Source organism: Falco rusticolus, chromosome 7 (genome assembly GCF_015220075.1).
Source record: "Falco rusticolus isolate bFalRus1 chromosome 7, bFalRus1.pri, whole genome shotgun sequence".
NCBI lineage: Eukaryota > Metazoa > Chordata > Aves > Falconiformes > Falconidae > Falco > Falco rusticolus.
In genome coordinates this window covers 20109098-20122076 of record NC_051193.1, presented here as the reverse complement: position 1 = coordinate 20122076, position 12979 = coordinate 20109098, and the positions used below count along the sequence as shown (strand labels likewise).

The window sequence follows — 12979 nt, the reverse complement described above, 5'->3', positions numbered from 1 at the left end:
CCTCCCTCTCAGCTGGACAAGGAAAGGCATACTGTGAAACTATCTGAACTACACCACCCACCCCCCCTCCCCCTTAAGTACACTGTTTTAGCTGGAGAAGAGGACTTCCCTTAAGCCAGAACATGTAATTTATAAGAATAGTTTTCCATTTCACAGGACTTGTTACTACCTTTTGAACTAACTCAAACTACCACTCTGCACAACTGGGAGCATTCAGGTCAGCGTGTCCACTCCCTGAAAATAGCACAGAATTCTCAGAAAGGAGAGCTCTTCATTTTACTCCCCCCGTAATTCAGGTCCTATCTACATGAACAATTAAGCCAGTAAGATCAAAGACTTTCCGATGATGCTTGCTTTGTTGGCTATCTACACAAGACTTACAAAAAGTGTAAGATATGTACTTCAGAGACATAGTTTGCCCAATTATCCTTATAGTCAAGATTCCGCCCTTTCCCAGTTATCTGGGAGCATGTTCAGATAAATACTAAAACTGAAGAGGAATGCCCTAATTAGCGTGTGTGATGATTTTCATCATTTCCAAGTGCAGTACAAGAAAGAATAAGGACGAGGTGCATTTCAGCATGTTTTGTTTGTGGCTTACGATCATTTCTCATCTAAGTTGGCATTCTTACAGGTTTTGAAACACTTCCAGCTTGCTATAGAAGGTCTTATCTAGAATTTCTGTGTAGAATCCTAGCGCCCTTCAAACTGTCCTTTATTTGCTTCAGTATTTAGAAGAGCTGCTATGATTTTCTTTTCCTTTCCTCACTGGCTTCAGCTCTCTTACAGAAAGCCGAAATAAGCAAGTGAGCTTGCATGACAGCTACAAGAAATGATACACCTGCAACTCAAGCAACACATCTACATTTTTATTATGCCTTTTTCAGAGGTTAGGTCTGATACTGTATTTTTTTTTTAGTAGCAATCTTTAAATATAGCTAAGCAGTTAGTCTCGATGAGACAATTCTGTTGAGTAAGGATTAGTCATACAACACAAGGTTTCATGGTAATTATTTGGAAAGTCCAGACACCTCAGCTTTTGTGCTAAGGTTTTTGTTTCTTTACTGGGGAGGTCAGAGGCAAAAAAAGAAGAGGAAGAATAGGTAGTTGACTCAGGACCAAAAACTGCCTGCTGCCTTTTGCTCCCTCTTTCTTTTCATTCTCTTCTCCCTCAAACACCATTTAGCAATTTCCTCCCTAGCTGTTTTCTTTCTGTCATTCCTTTCCTCCCATCACAGTTCTCCTTCTGGCTTCGCCAACACATGCTTGCACAAAAATCCAAGGAAGGTAGGCAAATACAATTAAAACACAACCAAAGACAGATATTTGGCCTTCCTGGCGAAAGTTCATTTAAGAAACCAGATGCCAACCTCTCATTGAGAAGATGACGGAATTCAAACAACTCAAAGCATCACACAGGCCTAGCTATTCCAGCATCCCCCACTTAATTCTTAAGAGACAATACTCTCTTGCAGGAGCCTGGAACACATCTGCTATTTATTAGCTTCTGAATCCTCCTTGCTCGTAAAGACCAGCTCCATCTGATGCACTCTTGGCACCTCCGTGAAGGAGAACACATTGATGCAGATGTTTTCAGTTTCAGAGATGCCTACGAATATTGAGTGGCAAAGACAATATTCCATCAAGACATGTAATACCAGCACAACTGGGGCAGGGGGGACACACAGCACAACAACTTTCCAGTGATACAGTGCCTCTGCCATTCACTTCAGAAGATAACAGAGGTTTTTTGCTGTCTTTACGCAATACCTGCAGATCTGCTGCTGACTGTAACATAAATATAAACTTAAAATTCTGATAAAACTAGTTGTATACCATCAAGAAGCTTCCTAACTGCACCCAAGATTATGACATTTCATAGCCCACTTACCACTTTACAGATAAGTGATGCTTATTTTTCAGTTGGACTGGTACTACTGCATCCAAGATATGTAAAATACAGGGGTCAGCACCTGCATGATGAATGTAACAGACTAAATATTCATTATTCAAACAATTTTACTGGTATATCCCCTAATTTGAAACTCAGCAGTTTCCTGGGCAGCTCTAGGGGGCATTTACCACCTAACTGCCAATGAGAAACTACAATAAAATACTGGAGCAAGATCAGAAAAATAAGCTGGCACACTACAGGGTGCTTCTACAGCACTGTATCTGATTCAGATGAAACGTGTTCTTGGCTCAAGCCATTAATATGCTTTTCATAAAGCTGTAGACCTTTCTCATATTCCCTAGCTAAAGGCTCCCTGCTTCAGGAGCACCAACCCAATCTGCATTAACCATAGGGGGCAAAACCCAAACAAAATGCAAGTTCACTTAGTTCTCTCGTATGAGATTACCCTCCAGGAATTTTGATTCCTACATAGCTGGGTTATTAACAGAGGGGTTTATCCTGTATGCGATGGCCAATCACTTTCCACAACTTAATTTCCACTTTGAAGAAAACACAAGTTCTTTTGTCAGAAAGCCATGCCTTCAAGCTTGGCTTCAAGATCTTAATACCCACTGGAAATACTATTTCAGGGAGTCCAGATTTACAGGACAAGCTGGTACCTCCCTCTTCCACCTAACACCACACTGGAAAAATACTTCATGGGGAGGCACTCATGGGCGAAGGAGTATTTTTCCTAGTATCATACAGGAACAATGCTGGGTTGAGTGAGATAACAGTTTTTAAATGAGCATCCTGTGCTGAGAGGGTTAACATGATCTGGCCTTCTCCCAGATTTAGTTCTGGGGAAGCCAGCCATCTAAAATGAACATGAACTACAAATGTATTACGGGTCTTGCAATTTGTTCAGATAAACAATACTTGGCATACTTAGCCCCAGGTACTATCCTGATCCCATATTAGTTACAACTGACTAATTATTTGATACCACATTGTCAAGTAGCACCTCTTAAAGTTACCTCTCCTGGAGTTTTACAGTTACAGTAATTCCAATTGTTACTGTCTATTAGAAACAAGGAATCTTCAGACTGCCTAATTTAAGCCTATTATATTTTCAATGAAGCTGAAAGCACCTGTGTAAATATTTCCCCCTTTGCTTTTTTTTTTTTTAGTATGTATTTTTAAAGACTTTTAAATCATTTTATAGCAATGTGTGCCAGGTCAGTCCTTTTTCAAACTCATGTCACCACTGCTCTTAATTTAAGTAATACAAAACCTGACATCATTGTTCAAATTTCAGTCTGTCCTGTTCCATTATGCTACTGCTTCTACTTGTAATTTAAGGTTATTACTTCCTTTTAATTAACTGTACTTAAAAAAAAAACCACAACTGTGTAGTGTCTCTTCAGCCACAAGTTACTGCTTCATAATTTTTGTATTATCCAACTTCATAATGAGTATAACGAAGTCATTAATGCTGCAGCAACAGCAACACTGTCATAGTGCCTGCCTGTGGTCTAGAGATAATCAGCATGGTTTGTAGGAAAGGGAACTCTTCTTACAAACCTATGTCCAAAAAGTTGACCATATGCTCTGAAGTGCATCAGCAAGGCTAAAAGACACTCTCTCTTCCCCTATGCATCTTGCTTATTCCAAGCAAGATATATCCCATCTGGATACATCATGAGAAACAGTCACCAGCCTAAAGTGTAAATAGCTAGAAACAGGGCCATTTAATATTTATAAGAAAAAAAATTAAAGCTGGATACATAAATGGAGGCCATCTGTTAAAATGACTGCTGACCCAGTGGGGCAGAGGACACTGTTACTGGACCCCATTCAAACTGGGCAAGGAACAGCCTATACGATCCCAAAGGATCATGAGTTGAAAATAATTACAGTCTGGTTTAGGAGGGGTGGGGAGCATATTTTTCAGTTCAGATCCTAAGATGGAATTCACATATAAAAGGCAGTGGTGAGGAAGACAGGAGACTGCTCTTCAGTGCAGTACTTAATGGGAAAAGGCTCAGAACTACAAATCAAAGAAACTGCCTACTTTTCTTCAGTTTCTATTTTTAGCATATCAGTACTTCCCATGCCTGGGGGTGGGGAGACAAAAAGACTATCAGAGCAGTACCAAGTTCTGTTATTGCTTCCTCTGCTATGGAAAACTAACAAAACACCTTATGATGAGTTATGCAGGCCACAAAGTGTCACAGTACACCTGCCTATTTCTCATAAGAACACGAGCTTCTCCAATGCAACACTCCTTACTGCTATCATCTTACTGAATTTAGGCTGCCCTCCCCCACCATAAAAGGGTAGAACATCTGTTTATAATGGATTAGGAATCAAGAATCCTATTAGGGATTACCAAATACCCTTGAGAAAATAAATATTATTTTAACATAAAGCCAATATTTAAATTTTTAGCACCTACAGTATATTCAATTTTTCCAAGTGTCTAAATAAATCCTGATGTGCAAAGGCAGGAAACAACTCTAAAGAGCTACTGAAGATCCTGCAGAGTTAGGAATAGCAAACGTGAGCAAAGTGCCCAGTCCTGCACATACTGGGGCAGTTCTCCAGCCCTGCAGTAGCCCATCCACATAGCTCAAACAGCCCGCACGGTTTGTGGCTTAAGGAGTTATCTAAGGATATACCACAGCAGGAAAATCCCGTGGATAACCAAGCAGACACCATTGTTCCTGGACAAGTCACCACACCGCCGGCCCCAGTAGTGCTGTTACTCTGCAGGGCCCAAAGGGGACCCTCACCAGCCAGGCCTCGCAGCATTCAGATGAACGCCTTCCTCCATTTTCTGAGATCCTTCACTGATGCACATCACAGCACCTTGAAACAAGGGCACCCCTACTCTTTATGAGCGTAGAGCACATATTTGAATAATCTGTCCCTAAACCAGCTTAATTATAAAACAAGGCAATGTTTTCGTTTCAGGAGTTCTTAGATTCAGCATAAATACACTGCACAGAGTCATGGAATTCATTATAAGACTTCCCTACGGCTGTTTGCTTAATCAGTACATTCACTGAAGAAGTCATTAGCAATATATTTGCCTGAGAAAACACTGAGCATAGTTTGATATTAATTTTTGTTGCATTTGTACTACACTAACCAGGAAAAGTTTAGGGGATATAGATGACCCCTGTCTGTCTTAACAAAGGGTAGTTTGCCATACAGACTACATGACTTCAGACATCCTATGGACTAAGACATCACCTTCCATCTAGTCACAGAGGCTCATGGAACAGAACAGAAGAGAGGATCCTATGTCACATCGCAAGCTTACTGGCATGGCCTCTAACAAAATGGGAGGACAGCCGAGTCCTTGGTCAGAACTTCACCAATTTTGATATGAAGTTTTTGGACAAATAAATGCTTTGACCCAAGATAGACAATACTTTTGCATACCATTTCAAGTAATAAAACCAAAGTATTCAGCACAATTCACAGTTTGAATAGTTCACTAGTTACTGTTCTGTTTTCAACTCAGATTCTTGCACTGAGGACTTAGTAACAAGTTATTTTCACACATCCTCACAGCAGGAAGTTCAGGAAGTTTTAACCACAACAGTACGTTGTAGCATTAATACAGACATACACTCAAGCTTAATGATCACTCTTGACTTCAAGCACCAATTCAAAAATACCATGTTTTGAGCCATTTTTCTTGCACATACAGAAGCCCAATATCTATTCTCATAGTACATTAAGCAGTAGTACAATGCGCATGTTGGAATACCTATGACATGCAATAAGCCATTTCTAGATGTTTTCCTTGAAAAGATTAGCTAGCTGGTCACTGATAAGGTCTTACTGATTTTCCACTCTATAGAAGTGGAACCAGCTCGCAGGCACAGTCAGATTTCAAGCTCTATTTACATTACACTAATCTTTGTGCTGCATGTTAAAGCAGAAGCAAACTCCAGAATATACTTAATACCTACTGGAGCTCATGGCTCTTCTCACATTACAACAAAATTCATGCTGAAAAGCACAAGTAAACTATCATTTGGCAGCTGAAGTTTCCTATAGTCATAACGGTAACAGTCAAAGAATTTAAGAAAAATCCAACTCCAAAATATAAGTTATCTATATAATTTCTTCTTTGAAAAGAAAACATTTGAATAAGTATTTCCTAAGGTCCAAATACAACTTACACGAACACTATCACAATTAAATGCAGTCATTTTACAGAATATTCCCCCTTCCCTCCAAATAGAAGGTAGGTTCTGATGTTAAATCAAATCCTCAGCTTATTTTCATACTTGGTCTTAATTCCCCAGATGCATTTTTACATATGTATTTCTTCTTCGTTGTTATAGTCAGAGAATCTCACCAGCAACCTGAGAACTGATCTAACATTGTGACGTTCATATAGACTTAAAGAGGAAAAACAAAATGCTGCTCTAAACTTAGCCATCTGATAAATTACAGCACATTAAAAAACACTTCAAAAGCTTGTGCGTGTATCCTCTACAAGAAACAAATACACTGGTGTCTCCAAGCAGGGTTTGGGATTTACAAGAACGATAGGTCATTCCCTCTAGCAGAGGAAACCAAAGAGTCCTTGCAATCAGAAGTCTTGAACTGTTAACTGATCAAGTTCTCAACTTCTGATCGAAGTGGTAGATAATAGATACGTGCCTGGAGCTAGACAGACACAACAACCAAAATCCAATTAATTACAGAACTGAGGTGAAAGACTGGGAAATATTCTTTATGCAAGTATATAAATCTAGAAGGAAGTCTCAAGAACTCAGGTGCAGCATTCAAACAGGCTCAAGGATTCAACAAGTTCTGTTCCCACATTTACCACTTAAAAGCATTTCTACTTTTTTTGTAACCAATGTGGACTATCTCTGAACACCCAACTTAGAAGTGGGGAGCTTTACATCTCACTACCCTGACACAGTCATTCCCACAGCATCCATTAGTATTGTTCAATAAGACATAGAAGAAATTAGGCCACTTACATTTTGCAGTCACAACCACCACTAGATTACAGACTGCAAACGATTTAATTTCTCTCACCATTTTCTACATTTACTACCAACTGTTACAGCCAGCATTTAAAACCTTAACAAAAACACATTCTTTTACAGCGTAGCTGGGGAAAGTTAAAGTAACCAAAACTGAAGGGCAGTGGAAGGTAGCATGAAGACTGTAAATAGAGTGTAACATAATCAAATCACACCAGACAAGATTCACTTAACTTACGTACAAGTACGAATTATTCAACTAATAAAAAAACTTTTTTTTTTTAGTTCCCTTCTGGTCAGGTGTGCCAAGATAAATGTGGACGTGGACAGAAGGTCCACAAGGCTAAAAAGTATGGTCTTCTCTTGACAGTTACTTAACATTCAGAGTTGGGTTAGGGTTTTTTAATGCATTACAACCCCAAATATGAGAAAACTGATACCATGTCCGAAGGGGTAACTGAAGGAAACAAGATCCACAACCTGAACACCAAAGTACTCCAATATTCTACTATTTCTAAATTTTTTGTAATTCCCCTCCACCCCCCACCCAACTATTAAAACTATATAAACAGTAGCCCCGGAACTAATGGCTGAAGCAGAAATATCACCACCCGTCTACTGAAAGCCTTTCTGCTTTGACAAGGAATTCATATGAACCGTATGCATAAGACTCTAGTATCTAAAGACGTTTCTGTGATGAAGATCAAAAAGGTAAGAAATACCTTTTATCAAAGGCTATTACAGACAAGAATTTACTCGGAAAAAGTTACAGGGCTTGTAACTCCCCGCCCCGAGAAAAAGATAAGCTATTTCCAATACATGATTTTTATAAAATGTGAAACTATACTACTGAAGAGTTAAACTCAAGGGAAACCATATTTTGCAACATCCTTGTATTAACATACCTTTCGGTATAACTAGTTTGACTGACATTGTATATGTGCTCTAAGGGCCAACTTGATATGACCACGACCAGGAAAAAGCTTCAAAAACCTTCTACGGTAAGACAGAACTTCCAATTTTACACCAGCCTACAGTCACAAGAGATAATATTTCTGTATTTAAAAAACAAACAACAAAAAAAACACCCCAAAACTTTTAAGATGGCGCATGTGTGGAAGGCAATGTTTTTCCACAGCCTTGTAAGACAGCTGTATTTTAAGAGAGTATTTTGAAAATCTAACATAATACTATTCCTTTTAGGAGTAAAGACAACATCTATCTTCGAGTCCTATTTGTTGTTAATATAAACGCATGTGAACAGGGGAAAAGAGAATGTTTTCTCTGTAGCTAGATGATACCACCAGTTTGAAGTATTACCTCAAAATAATTACTTCTCCAACAGTACGTGTTTGCTGTTGAAGTGTGTGCACATATATTTAAAAATTTAATTGGAAAAACCCAAAAAAAACTCTGAAAGCATACTAAGAAAGGGCCACTAAGCTCAGTAGGCTAACAGTGGCACGTAAGTTTTCCAAATCAACCTCTGGAAGCTGAATTTGCCTTGAATACACCTGGAAAGTAAACATAAGACTCCAGAGTTGCTAAAATCAGCACAGCTAACGATATCTTCCCACTAGTAAATTTACCGCTACTGTAGTATTTCAAGTAGCCTGAAGTTTTTCAGTAGTAAGGCGGTGAGGTGCGCACTTTGCTGCAGCCTGCGGAACATCCGTCCTGAGTAAGCGCATACCAGCAAGTGACATCAGACCGAAACCGCCGAGTTTCACCCGGGAGCAGCCCGGGGCCGAGCGCCAGCGGCGCCCGCAGCACCGGCTACCGCACGGCGGGGGCTCGTCCCGCTGGAGCCGGGGCAGCAGCTCGGGAGTCGCAGCGAAAAATTAGTTTGAAATTTAAATCCAAACGAGTTTCAGAGCAAATCTTTTAATCTCGCAGGAAGAAGAAATAACCTGTTGAGCGTTCCTAACTCCACCTCCTCGCCCGGGGGCCGTGCCGCGTCCCTCGCCGCCGCGGCGGTGCGTGGGGAGGTCAGAGTACACACCCGCGGCGTACACCTGCACCGACACCTACGGATCAGGTGGAGGGCCGGCACCAGTTTCTGACGGATTACCGCCGCCCCAAATCTGTTTACCGTATGTCAGCAACAATCATTCCCAACCGATTCAGCGGCTGCAGGAAAAAAAAAAAAAATCCTGCAGTACTGGACTCTCCCGGCTAAACCTCCCCTAATTGCCACCCGACGCTCCAGCCTGGAACAAAAGGGCACGGCCCGCCCGCACGCCCCTGCCCCGCTGCCGGCCGGAGCGCGCCCGGGGCTGCGCCGGGGGGGCTCTGCCTGGGGGGCGGGCCGCCCCTGCCCCGGAGCGCGCCCAGGCTCAGCGCGGCCCCGTCCCACCGCCCCCGGCGCTCCCCGTCCGCCAGCCGGGCGCCGCCGCACGTCCAACAGGTTGGCGGGCGGGCAGGGAGCAGCCAGGCGGGCGGGCGGGCGGCGGGGCAGCGGCCACGGGCCCGGGGGGCTGCGGGGCACCTGCGCGTCGGCTTGGCGCGGCCGGCAGGCGGAAGGCGCGGCGGGCGCCCGGGGAAGGCAGCCGGGAGGCCCCGCGGGCCGCCTCGCCACCCCCTCGCCACCCCCTCGGCCGAGCGGCCCCCAGCCGGGGCGGGCGCGGGGAGCCGCGGGCTCGGTGGGGCAGGGGCGGCAAGGCGGCTCTGCCGAAAGCGCGCCGGGGGCGCGGCCGGGATGGGAGCGGGGGGGGAGCGCCGCCGCCGCCCTGGGGCTGAGCCTTACCTTGGTGGAAGCCGCTGCGGCTCTGGCAGACATTTTGTTTCCTTCTCTCCCCCAGAGCAGGGCGAAGCGTGTGTGCGCGCCTGCAACTCCTCAGGCCGGGGGAGAGAAACTCCCCGCCGCCGCCCGCGCCTCACGCAGCTGCCCGAATAAACATCCCAGGGCGCGGGGGGAGGAGGAAGAGGAGGGCGGCGTGGAGAGGGCGGGGACGGGGGAGGAGGGAGGAAGGCAGAGGACGGGAGCGGAGGCTCAACTTTTTAATAAAAGTCCGGTCCCTCTCCCGGGGCCGGCGGCGCCTGGCGGCCCGGGGCCCGCCGAGTCCGCCCGGGGCGCCGCCGCCGGGGCGCAGAGGGCGGGAGCGGCGCCGCAGCCCTCGGGCCCGCCCGCCCCCTCAGCAGCCGCGCTGCGCGCCCCCCCCGCGCCCGGCCGCCGCCGCGTGCCTCTCCTCCCGCGCAGCCACTGACATGTCTGCCTGCCGGCACGGCCCATACCGCCTGCGGGGGGGGGCAGGGGGAGCGCGCCGCGGCCCCCGCTCCCCCCGGCCCCGCCGCCGACCCCGCACCCCGACCGGCGGCGGAGCGGCAGATGCAGCCGCCGGGCCTCATCCCTCCGCCGGCCGCCGCGCGGTGCGGGGGCCTCCGCAGACCTCGCCCGCCGCCGGGCTCCCCCGCGCGATGGTCGTGGCGGCGGGCAGCGGCGGCGGGGGCCGAGCGGCTGCCGGGCGGCCGCAGCCTATGGGAGCGTGGGGGGCGGTTTGAAACGCAGCGAGCGCAGCGGGCCGGGCCTGCGGGCGGGGGGCGGCGCGGCCGGGCAGGGCCGGTGCCGCCGGGCAGGGCCGGGCCGGTGCCCTCGGCCCTACAAGCGCCTGGCGCGAAGGGCTGCGGGCCGGGGCCAGCCACCAGTGCGGGACGAGTGCCGCTGCCCAGACCGGCTATTGTTCGAAGGGGCGGGACGCCAGTTCGCCAGTTCCGAATTGTACATTTCGTTCTTGAGATAAAAGCCATAAGGATACAAAAAGAAAACAACGTGGGAGATGTGATTTGGTTGAAGGTGGTGACTGCATAGCCTTAGCATTTCCTATAGCTCCCTGAACTGCTGCCTCAGGCTTTAAAAAATGAATTTCAAGGATTTTAGGTGAAGGGTTTTGTGACTTTTACGAAGTGAGTGTTTACTTAAACACTGCAAAAAATTATTTCTTCCTTTTACAAAAAGGCTTTTTGAAAATTTGACAATATTTTGAGGGGGGTGGGCACGGGCAGGGCACAGGTCCCTTCACGCAAGCTCTTGCTTGCCCGCAACAGGAGGGCTCTGGCGGCGGAGAGGTGACCACCTGCTCCCACCTCTTGTGGGACCAACTCACAACTTATTCAAACCACTTCCAAAAGAATCACCCGCTAAAGTGCTTCAAGGCTCAGTGAAAAGATGGCACGGTCGGTGTATCAGCCACATCGCTATGGGCCACAGCTTACTAGGTTGATTCATTTACTCTTTGAATATTAGACTACAGCAAAAGTTCCATAACTAATCTCAGATACATCAGCTTCCAGTGAGAGTAGGGGAGATCAAATCCTAGATGAAAATCTGGAGTATTCTGCGCATGCTTTGCAAACACTCCACGCGGTACAAGTAACAGTAAAAGGCACCGGGTCCACAACCTTCTTGCACTTGTGCTTCTCATGTGCTACCTGCTGCTTTTGTGCTCCCTGCAATCTTCTAGAAGCACTTAAGTTCTTAAAAATAGGCAACAATTCAATGATCCAAATCACTCCTCTACAAAGAAATGCCCTACCCGAAGCTACTGTATGAGGTTTACGTTTGTTCTCCTTTGAAAATAAACAAATTCATATTCCAGGAAATAGCTGAAGCAAATTCCCAAGGCAGCAGTCTGAAATCGGGGGGAAGGGCCAACTCCTCCACCATCGTGTGGAGAACACGGTGCTGCAGGGCAGAGGAAACCCACTAGGACCTTCTCCCTTACAGCAAACCCCCTCCCCAGACCACACCAGGACAGCCTCAAAGCTCCAGTAACCTCTAGCTTGCGTCAGCACCGTCCCTGTCTCTCGGGGGGCTGCCTGGCACCCGGCTGCTCCCAGAGTACCCCAACACGATGGCTTCGCTCCTGTCTTCCCGCAGAGGCTGCGCTGAGCTCCGTAGGGCTCAGCCCCACGCGAGTCCTCCTACACTGCAGCACAGCCCTTCACCAAAGCTCCTCTGCCGGCCCCTGCCACGAAAACACTATTGCAGACTTTTGATTTGTTAATTGTGAGATGTAACTAAGGCTCAGGTATTTGATTTTTAAACTATCTGCACATGCAGAAGGTGGAATGTGACATTTTTTATGCCTGCATGCTTCATTGCCGGAGTCTACGAGTATTCACCGGAGGAGGAAGGAAGGAAAAGGCTGAGATCACGGCAGGAAGAAGGGGGGAGATTTCAAGGTGTGGAGACGCACGAAAGGAAACTCGGGGGACACTGAACTGATAAAGAGTAGGTCAGAGTAATCCCTCCCTTTCACCTACCCCCACTTGAGTAAGAACAGTTCTGGGGAGGGCGAGCAGTGCCTGCAGGCTGGTGAGGAGGACGGGCTGGAAACAAGAGATTACAGACTGTAAAACAAGGTGAGGCATATGGCAGGGGAGTGAAAGAGGACCACAGGCATGCGAACACAGAGAGCTGGAGATGGATCCCTAAAATAAGGGGGAAGGTCCGTGGGAAAGAAAAGTAGTTGTTTGGGTACTGGGAGAAAGATGGGGAGCAAATAAAAAGGTGAAAGAAAAACACAAAGCAAAGAAAGTTCCAGTGAAGATGGAGGTGCCATTTTTCTATCATCTTGCACTGGATGAGAAAATGCCATCAATCCATACACTGAATTTCACAAGGAAAGGGTCTATTTAGCAAGGACTTCTATCGAGGGGTTTGAAACATCTGGCAGTGGATATAAATGACCACAGATGATCTCTCACCAGTCTGGGAGAGGACATACATAATTTCCGGCCCACAGAGACTAATGGGATTCATTTCTTTCCTTCCTTCCTTCCTCTCACTCTCTTTTTTCCTGTTTTTTCCTTTGTTCCTTCCTTTCCTTCCCTCCCTCCCCATCTGCCTTCATCCTTCCTTCCAATGGTTGTTTAAAACTCCATCTGTACTCTTGATATGAATTAGAGGAGCTAGAAATGCTATCTTACTCTATTAGCACTGGTGAAATGCTAGGTTTGTTGGTAGACACAAATTATTTCAGCAAATGTTTTTGCTGGCTTTTAAATAAAGCAATATCAGGAAGATGTTCCTGTCCTTTCCAATTCTTCCTTCGGGAGAACTTTT

At 46.1% G+C, this 12979-nt stretch overlaps 1 protein-coding gene across 7 annotated transcripts in view; it reads right to left on the bottom strand.

The window, feature by feature from the left end:
* The window catches only part of TJP1 (tight junction protein 1), a 198952-nt gene that overhangs the window by 65745 nt on the left and 120228 nt on the right, over positions 1-12979 (bottom strand). Inside the window, exon 1 of one of the 7 annotated variants that reach the window (XM_037393866.1) lies at positions 9662-9903. The exons of the other annotated variants lie outside the window; for them this stretch is intronic. Coding sequence (XP_037249763.1) covers positions 9662-9694 — 33 coding nt within the window. The 5' untranslated portion in view covers positions 9695-9903. Of the gene's footprint in view, positions 1-9661; positions 9904-12979 lie in introns of those variants that run through there. 7 annotated transcript variants of the gene reach the window in all.